At 46.3% G+C, this 9,738-nt stretch overlaps 1 protein-coding gene across 2 annotated transcripts in view; it reads right to left on the bottom strand.

Moving 5' to 3' along the window:
- Positions 1 to 139: 139 nt before the first annotated feature.
- EXD2 (exonuclease 3'-5' domain containing 2) overlaps positions 140 to 9,738 on the bottom strand; it is a 96,831-nt gene continuing 87,232 nt past the window's right edge. For both annotated transcript variants that reach the window (XM_082617465.1, XM_082617464.1), the window contains exons 6-9: positions 8,461 to 8,567; positions 8,075 to 8,210; positions 6,613 to 6,969; positions 140 to 3,643 (exon numbers count right to left, since the gene is read on the bottom strand). In XM_082617465.1, coding sequence (XP_082473591.1) covers positions 3,427 to 3,643; positions 6,613 to 6,969; positions 8,075 to 8,210; positions 8,461 to 8,567 — 817 coding nt within the window. In that variant the 3' untranslated portion in view covers positions 140 to 3,426. The remainder of the gene's footprint in view (positions 3,644 to 6,612; positions 6,970 to 8,074; positions 8,211 to 8,460; positions 8,568 to 9,738) is intronic.

Genomic DNA, 9,738 nt, shown 5'->3' with positions numbered 1-9,738 from the left:
CCTGAGGGATGAAGTACTCTAAAAAAATGACCAGGTAAACCACAGAAAAGACAAGAGACCAGAAAGAAGGATCCTTTTAAAATATGTAACAATTAGCAAACTAGAAAACTGAGAAACTCTGATACCTCTCAGAGGATGAGACACAATGAAGGAAAAAACAAAAAAAAAAAAGGAAGAAAAGGTAAATGAATGAATGAAAAACTCAGAAAGGCAAGGTAACAAAGAATTTAAATTATAGTCAAATGTTAGGGTCCCAAACATTAGAATACAAAGCTGAACAAAAGCTCTTTCTGCTTGCTGGGTCCCTAAGAGTCTAAAATGAGGGATTAAAATGGCTTTATTTCAACAGAACACATTTTGTCATCTGATCTCTGTCTGTGACATGGATAAGAATAAGGAACTTATGGCTGCACTCTTAAGAGGCAACCAATCCCTGAATATTGTGCCTTGTTCACTTAAGGAGGGCAAATCACTAATTGCTTGTCAATCAGGAAAAAAAAGTCTATAGCTTTTATTTTAAAATAATTTTTTTATTTTTAATTAAATTTTTTTACATTTTTATTTTAAAACAAACGGTATTTCCAAAAAACACTGCTGCAAGGGGGAATGGGGCAATAAAGGATGGGAGACAGAAGGGAAGCAGAGAAAAGACTCTGAGCCTGCGATCGTAACGATCAGGCACCTTCAGAGAGGCCTTTGCTGTGACACTGTCCGCTCACCTCTACTCACAGGGGAGGAAGCTCAGCAAATGCACTGGGACGTGAGTTAAAGGGTCAAAGGGAAGCATCCCCTTCACAGAAATTCCTAAAAGGTGATATCAATTTGTACTCACTCCCCCTCCTCGCAACCCAATTTCTAGGGTTCTAACCTAAAAAAGTTAGCAAAGATGTAGTCAAAGATTTATACACAAAAAAGTTCATCACAACATCATTGATATTAACAAAGGATCTGAAACAACCAAAATTTAACAGTGTGGGAATGGATAATAAAGTAAGGTAGAGTTACTGCAAATCTACTTTCCAAGATTTAAAGACACAAGAAATTACTTGTGGTACCATGATAAATGAGGGAAGAAAATTGTATACCGAGCTGTACATATGACTCACAAGTTTGTTTCAACACCTTACATGTTATATGCATTTTTCAATACTGAAAGGAAATTCATAAACATACCAGCAGAGGTTAGCTCTGTGCTACATGGAGGGAAGATGGATTTTCATTCTTTCTTTAGATTCGTCTCTAACAAGCATACACATTACTTTTGTATCAGAAAAAAATTTTATGTTAAAACATGCCCGCCTTAAAATAACTCACTAGAGATAGCAATTGTCAGTCTTAGAGAAAGGCGTCCAAGGCTGACTCAGAAAACAAAAAGATTCAAACCTACACAGTAACTGCTCTGAAAAGGATGAGAAATCGAGGGTGCCACAGTCTAGATGTTTCCTCTACCATGGCTGCTGGCTCTACATTACCAAGCTTTGCAGGGAGCTCTACTGGAGAAACCATTCCTGCTTCCGCAGCAACCACAGCGCCTTAAACGACCTCTTAAAGTGGTTCTCACCTCTCAGTATGAGGATCACAGGGAAAGAGAAAGGAAGAGCCCTACTCTCTTGTTTCGGAGGAAGACGTTTTTCTTATAAAGCTGTCAAAATGACTCAAAGTGAGATAGACACGACCTGAAACGTAAGTCATGAGTTATGTTTAGGAACCGTGTTATCAAAACCCCTTATTTCTCAAGAATGAATATAAAGCAAGATCTACGGCGCCCCCTTGTGGCAAGCCTGACTACGACAACCACTTATCCATCTCCACGGTTTCTCTGCCCCGGGCTGTGGGCAGTAACAGCCCCGAAGAACCTGCCCCATAATAACCTTAGTGCGTTGAACAAACGGTCCCCAAGGCAGCTGGTACTATTTGTCTTCAAGACTTTCTAGTTTAGATCCCAGAGACACCTCTTCGAGGATGAGTGGGGATGAAAGGGCAGAGGAACACACTGCAGGGTGTGCATGTGTCGGGGGCTGCTGTCGACAGGCCAAAGCTGTTGGCGGAGGCACATGACGACACCTGCACACATATCATGGGCTGCCACACGGCAGGGACCTAGAGCATAAAGATCTTCTTCCCCAAGAGTATCTGCCGATTTTGTAAAATTATGAAGAAAGAGGTTTTACATTTACAATCAATGAACTTTGTGCTTAGAAGCTGTTTTATTTACCAGTGTTAGAGCAACCATCACCAACTCGGGCAGAATTCCGAAACAGAGCTCTTGTTGAATTCTGGCCATAAAGCTCTTTTTTAAGCTTGGTAAGATCTTGTAAGGTAAGAAAGTTTTCCTAATACTTTATAAAAATACTAACCACTAATAAGTTGATTCCGTACTCCAAGTGGTGGCCTCACGTTTGGAAAGATGAAACACCACCGTTTTGAACATCGAAACGTATTAATTAGTCTTGGCATCCCAGGCATGAAGGGAGATGGAGAAATCCTCTCAACCTAACGAAATGACTCTGGGAGAGAATTAAGAGCTTAAAAGAGGTCAGTATTGCAAACCCGATGGAACACTGAAGGGACCAGATACTGATTCTGAGAAAAGACAACCTTCCTCTCAGAAAGGGATTAAGCTAAAAACCTTGCCGTTCTGGGCAGGAGGCTTGCAAGAAACAGCGAAAGGGAAAGCAGGGCAAATTATCCAAGTTCTCTTGGGAGATGGTTCTTGTGCTTCTCTGTGCCCCACCCAGGCTGAAGGCCTCTTTCCAGAAAAGAATTCCCTCCAGCGTTAGGGTGAAAACATATGGCAGGAAGTTGCTGCTTTGGTCCTGAATGTGTAAACGGGAGCATTTTCAAGCATGTGAAATAAACCGAAGCAACCCACATGGGCTGGATCCCCACCAGGTGAGTTACCACAGAGCACTAAGCCAAAGAATTTCTAATTATGAGGTTGAACTGGGAATATGAATCCGACCCCTTTTCCAACCTCTAGAAGAACATTTTTTCCCCTCCTAACCTGATGGGCTTGAAATACTTGACAGCTCCTGTTTGAGATGAACCAACATGCTGGACAGGGAGGAAAAGCATTAAAAACCTGAGTGTCTTGACAAGACACTTCAGGGAGAATCCTTCATTTGTCGCCTGTACAGGGAAAGCAGAAGAGGGAGAGTAAAATGAAGGCCAAGCCTCCCATTTGTCCAGAAAAATATAATAAGAGGGTGGAGTAAAGAACTCTCACCCTGCCCAACTAAAATTCAAGACCATAAGCTCCCCCTGAAAACAACAGCCTTGCTCCACCAGAAGCATCCTGGGATCAGTACAGGTTAGTGTTGTGAGTTGTGTCACCAGGCTTTGACAATGACATTAAAACAGGAAGAGGTGAATTTTCACCCCTGGCTCCAGCTTCCCAGCTGTCCCAACGTGGAAGGGAGGCAGCTATCACGACAGCTTGATGGGAAGGTCCTCCCCGTATTTCCGGAGCAGCTTCTGGTGGTTGTGGTCCACCGACCACTGCTGGGGCAGGTGCTTGGGCTGCATGGAGTCCAGGAAGTGCTGCCGCCAGCGGCTCTCCAGCTGCATGAGGGAGCGCAGCCCGCCCTGGGTGTGGCGCTGAACCACCTTCAGCCCGTGAGGAATGTAGTTTTCATTGGAGATCCTGTCAAGACACAAGGTACGTGGGTCTGAGGGGAACAAGCTCAGGACAGTATCACAGTGGCTCCAAATGCTATGGGCCAAGACGCTTCGACAGAGGTTTAATGGAGAGGTTGCTGGACTCCTAAAGGGTTGGTTATTTTGATGCTTTTAAAAACATCCTCTTTCCCATATCTGCCTTTTTAAAAATAGTTTGGACAGGGCTTCTCCAGTGGCGCAGTGGTTAAGAATCCGCCTGCCGGTGCAGGGGACACAGGTTCGAGCCCTGGTCTGGGAAGATCCCACGTGCCACGGAGCAGCTAAGCCCGTGCACCTGCGCGCCACAACTACTGCAGCCCGTGCACCTAGAGCTCATGCTCCTCAGTAAGAGAAGCTGCAGCAGTGGGAAGCCCGCACGCTGCAATGAAGAGCAGGCCCCGCTCGCCACACCTAGAGAAAGCCCACGTGCAGCAACGAAAACCCAACTCAGCCAAAAATAAATAAATGAATTAAAAAAAAATAGTTTGGACATATAACCCACAGTCCAGCAGAAGGCACTTGGGGATTCTGATCTATACTTATGGGAAGGCCACTGCATAATGCTCAGCCCCCAGTAGAGAGGCCCCACTGTTTGGCTGATGATGGGTGAAGAATGTTGGTCTTTCATTTACTCCAGGGTTCCCCAGTTACTTCTTTTTTTTTTTTTTTTTTTTTTTTGCGGTACGCGGGCCTCTCACTGCTGTGGCCTCTCCCGTTGCGGAGCACAGGCTCCGGACGCGCAGGCTCAGCAGCCACGGCTCACGGGCCCAGCTGCTCCGCGGCATGTGGGATCTTCCCGGACCGGGGCACGAACCCGCGTCCCCTGCATCGGCAGGCGGACTCTCAACCACTGCGCCACCAGGGAAGCCCCCCAGTTACTTCTTTTAAGTTACTCATTCTGAACCATACTCAGTCTTTATATTAGCTGTTCAATCAGCCCGCGTGTTCCAGGTTTTCATCACAGTGTAACACCTGATAAAATGAAGGCGGTAATATTTCTGTGGTGTCTTCCTTCTTATGCAAAGAATGCCGAACCACATCCACAAGACGTGCTTCTGTTGCGATGAAATTCTACTGTGGTTGCCCGGTTGCACAGCTAGCAGTGTTTAATGAGAAGATGAATCCCTGCCTCCTTTCTAACTAAGACACCTTGTGGACGGTACTGTCACCTCCTATGAATAAAGGAAGCTCCCTGCCCGGGGCTCAGTTCCTCTCCCTACAATCCATACCCCACTCTCAATCCTCGCTCGCTAGCAGTGTTCGTGCCCCCTGGGTATTTGCAGGGCATTTTCTTATTTAGCTCACAAGCATCCCACTAACTTGCCGAACTTTCCCCAAACAGCTGTTCTTCTCGGCCCTAGATACCCAAGCCCAGCACCCTTCCATCCAAGTCAGCAAGATGAATTTGGTAGAAAGGTCTGTCACTGAAAGGGCAAGTTTAGCTGTTTTAGGAAATACATTTGGGAACTGGTTAAAGGAGCCAGTCTCATTAATCTGTAATATGACCTTGGTAAGTTACTTAACTTTAACCTCAGGGCATCTAATATAAAACTTGGAAAATAGTTTTAAGAATAAAATTTAACAATAATTTTTTAAAATTTTAAAAGATTTTAAAGATACAGGATATGTTAGCAGTTACCAGTAAGAAACTCCTACCTCATAGGGTTGTTATAAGAAATAATTAAGGCAATTTATATAAAGTTTATTAACTTGGTGGAACAGATTAGGATATCTATAAAAAATTTGTTCAATAAATATTTTTTGCTATAATTAAGTTCGTGGGGGAGGGTTGTTTTGTTTTTATAACAAAACACTAAGGCAACCAGCATAACTACCAGGATTTGCGACCTTACCAGTTCAATTATTTCAATTCCTGTTACCACTGAAAGAAGTGGCAAGTTGGGAAGCGAAACTATAGCAGGTAGCCCAGAGTTTTTATCATCTGGGCCATGTGCCCATTTATTTCTCAGGACCAAAAAATGCTTCTCATTTAGGGACACTGAATTAAATGATATGAATTCAACTATGTACTGACGGGGAAAGAGAGAGAAAGCAAGCAAGGAAGGAAAAAGGTAAAAAGTAATTTAAATAGTAACAGCAATTCTGGCCAACATCCCATTCAGTACGCCAACACCCCGGAGTACAGGTGAGACAAGAAACATGAATCCATTTGTCTCAATTCCCACAGACCTAGATAAGGGAAGAGATGCAAAACCACACACATTGCACTTCACGGGCAACTCCAGAGACTGGAGGATAGATATATATATATATATATATTTTATCTATCTATCTATCTATCTATTTATTTATTTTTGGCTGTGTTGGGTCTTCGTTTCTGTGCGCGGGCTTTCTCTAGTTGTGGCGAGCGGGGGCCACTCTTCATCGCGGTGCGCGGGCCTCTCACTGCCACGGCCTCTCTTGTTGCGGAGCACAGGCTCCAGATGCGCAGGCTCAGTAGATGTGGCTCACAGGCCCAATTGCTCCGCAGCATGTGGGATCCTCCCAGACCAGGGCTCGAACCCGTGTCCCCTGCACTGGCGGGCAGATTCCCAACCACTGCGCCACCAGGGAAGCCCTGGAGGATATTTTTTGACTCTTATTTTCCTCTTATGAGCTGACCTAAGGATTTACTTCTGCAGAGAATGTGTAAGGTACAACTCCAGGGCCTCTGAACTCTCCTGCTAAGCATGAAAATGGCTGGACATAAGTATATGACCTCGAAGGGTCAAGGATAGAAGGCAAGTCTCCTGTGGAAAGTAAATTAGCAAATAGATTGCTCTATCCCACCCACATGGTATGTTAAGCCACAGAGACTCAGTGGGGTAAGCACGAGGCTGCGCACTGCACCTGGACGACCGCTGCTCCCTCCCCGGCAAGCGTTCTCACTGAGGAGTCGGGGTTAAGTCACTGGACTAGTCCTCAATGCCCTCTGAGCAGGACTGTAGATCGTACCTGGTCTCCAGGCTGGCAGCCTCCTGAAGCATCTCCTCCGTGACCGTGTCTGTGTGATAAAACTCTCTGAGCGCCTGCAGCAGCTCCTCCTTCCGGTGCGCAGGCAGGCCCTCGGCGTTGAGCAGGGCCCTGGCCCCAGAACGCACCTGCCGGCGCTCAGGATCTTCCAGCAGGCGCAAGCCCTCCTCGGAGCCAGTGGGGGCCTGGAACTCCCTGGCCAGCTGCTGCTTCAAGTGGTTGTCGTAGTAGTTGGAGATGGCGTGGCAGGAGGTGCAGAGCAGCAGCACGTCGTGGGAGTTGTGGTCCTTCATCTCGATGGGAAAGTGCTTCCGGTACTCATGCGGAATCACGTTCTTCCTAAAGAGGCCAGACAGAAGGCAACGCTCATTAGCACACGACACAGAACATACACGGAGTCAGCAGGCAGGCTACTAGGGTTCTGATCTGGGCCTAAACACAACTGAGGAGCTTGGGTCCCACAGCCCAGCAGAGGTGACATAAAGGCCATACCACCTATTCCACTCTTGGCCCACCTACCTACAGGCCTTGGGTTCTCCTCTCCTTGAAGTGAGTGCAGGCCACCGGCGGTCAGACTCCTCTGGCAGGCCAGGGGGCAGGGAGAGGCTAATAACAACCTTTGGGAAGGCTGTGCTCCCAGAAGGACAAGTATCATCCGAGAAATGAAAAGAAATTCGAATGGCCTTCAACATCTGGAAAACAACTCTCTCAAAGCACACAGCGGGTAACTGCTACTCCTGAAACTTTGGAAGCCTGGTGACCTGGAAAAGCCCATTTCCTTCCATTCCTGAAGAATCCCTTACTCTAAAATTGTCTCCCTGGTTTATCAAAGTCCATCATTATTGTCTAAGGAGAACTAAGCTCTCAGGGAAACCTCTTGGCAGCAACAACCATTCGTCACACTTTGCAAGCGGAGAAAGGAGGCAAGCGAGTTGCTACACAGAAGCCAGGGAGAAAGCCAGGGTTCTGGGCACCCAGGACCAGTGGTAACTTCACCTTCACTGCCTGGGGACCTTGACGCAGCATAATCTTCTCAGACTATTCTGGAGTGTGCCTTCGGGTCATCTGGATACCCATATATCAAGAGTGACAAAGCTTGCGAGCCACTCAAGGGAGGATCATGAGGACACAGAGAGAAAGGCAGCTTCGTAAGGAAGGAAGGTCTCCGTTCCTTCATGAGCAAAGGGAATGACTCTCTTCATGGCAAACTGTTATCGAGAAGAGTGTTTCATTCTGGAAACTAAACTGGCTCAGGAGGGGCAGAAGCCACTACAGCAAGGCCAGGCAGAGGGCTGAAGCTCTTGAGGACACTGGGATGCCCCCTGGGGACAAGTCTCCCAGCCAAAGTAGGCAGACTCAGTCAAGCCCGCCAAGGGCTCTGCGTGTGGCTTGAAGGGCAATTTCCATCAGAGGCAGACAGCAGGGCAGCCCAGCCCACACTCACCGAATGTATGAGTCTTTCTTGCCACACACTACACACAGGTTTTCTTTAACCATCAAGTAGTAGTCTCCCGGGGATTCAGGTCTCCCCGCAGGTTCAAACTGTAGCTTGACCACAAAAGGCTCTTCACTCACCAGCTCTTAGGGGAAAGAAGCAGTGTTAGTGTATGACTGCCCACCTCTCCCACAAGGAAGAAGCACCACCTCAGTTGTTCTCTCCTGTATCCTGGCAGAGATCACTATTTCCGGGTTCTGAACAGCCCCATCCCACGTGTCTCTAGGTCTCTCTGCCTTCTATCCATCCCATCCCTCTGCCTTATCTCATGCCCACTCCGGTCAGTGCCTGCATGCCCCTAATTATACATCTAATATGACAGTTGAATCTCAAACCTCCAATGCCTTTGTCCAGGTACCACTGAGCTTTTCTTCGATCACAAGTGCAGAGGGGCTGTCCGTCAGGAGCGTGGAGAAAGCAGTTATCATAGAGGGGTGATTTTCTGTGGGGAAGGGAGAGAGAAATCTAAAACTGGGAGCTAACTATTGATCAAGGTACCAGTTGCCTTCCTATATTGAGTGACCCAAACTATTCAACACTAGGGTCAAACATTACATTTTTGGAAAAAAAAAAAAAAACATGGCAAGAAATCATGTTTATTCCTCCATCTGCACTGGGCTAGGAAAGAGAAGTTAAAATGAATCAGTTTATACTATTAGTTTTTATATTTATAGATTGGAACATTAGAGAGTGAGTTGGGTAGTGTTTACATCGTTCCATCATGAAAGCAGGCAGGGACAGAACACCAGGAAAACTCCCCTGTAATCACTGGATGAACAAAGTAAATTAAAATGAAAGAACTTCAAGCTAAAGTAATGGGTGCCACGTGGATTTATTTCTGGCTCATATGCAATAGTTGCTTCAATTTAATCACACAATTCCTAAAGGCACTTTACTATAGGGACCAAACTTCCACTCCGAAGTACTTATTAGTCATCTTCCTGCAGTAGAGGCATAAGCTGTACAGGAAAATTCCCATTGGCTAGAGAATAACATCGGCTTAGGACTGGATGCCATTCTAAATAATCAAATACCAAATGAACCAGAAATCAGATGATGCATTTCTCCTGAAAAGTACGAGGCACTTCATTTTCTTTTTTTTTTTTTCTTTTTTTTTTTTGCGGTACGCGGGCCTCTCACTGTTGTGGCCTCTCCCGTTGCGAAGCACAGGCTCCGGACGCACAGGCTCAGCGGCCATGGCTCACAGGCCCAGCCGCTCCACGGCATGTGGGATCTTCCCGGACCAGGGCACGAACCCGTGTCCCCTGCATCGGCAGGCGGACTCTCAACCACTGCGCCACCAGCGAAGCCCTGACGCACTTCATTTTACCTTCACAGCTATCCCGAAACAAGCAAGGAATAATAATTATGCCCTCACTTATAATTGGAAAAGTACAGGTCTAAGGTCACATCTAGGTCAGTGATAAAGCTAGGTTAAGCTCTCCTCCATTTCACTCCAACTGCCCACAAATAAAAAAGTAGAAGGGCAAAAGGAAAAAAATATACAAATAAATCAAAGGATAGCTCCAAATGTCCTTGAAGGAAAGGAAAAATAGAATTAATCCTTGGAGAGCCTCTGCCACCTTACCACACTAGCCTTCTCCCCAGATCCA

The sequence above is a fragment of the Mesoplodon mirus genome (assembly GCF_964341445.2).
Source record: "Mesoplodon mirus genome assembly, chromosome: 4".
In the NCBI taxonomy this organism is placed as follows: domain Eukaryota; kingdom Metazoa; phylum Chordata; class Mammalia; order Artiodactyla; family Ziphiidae; genus Mesoplodon; species Mesoplodon mirus.
Note: the sequence above shows the minus strand (reverse complement) of the source record. Positions and strands in the feature narration are given on the sequence as shown.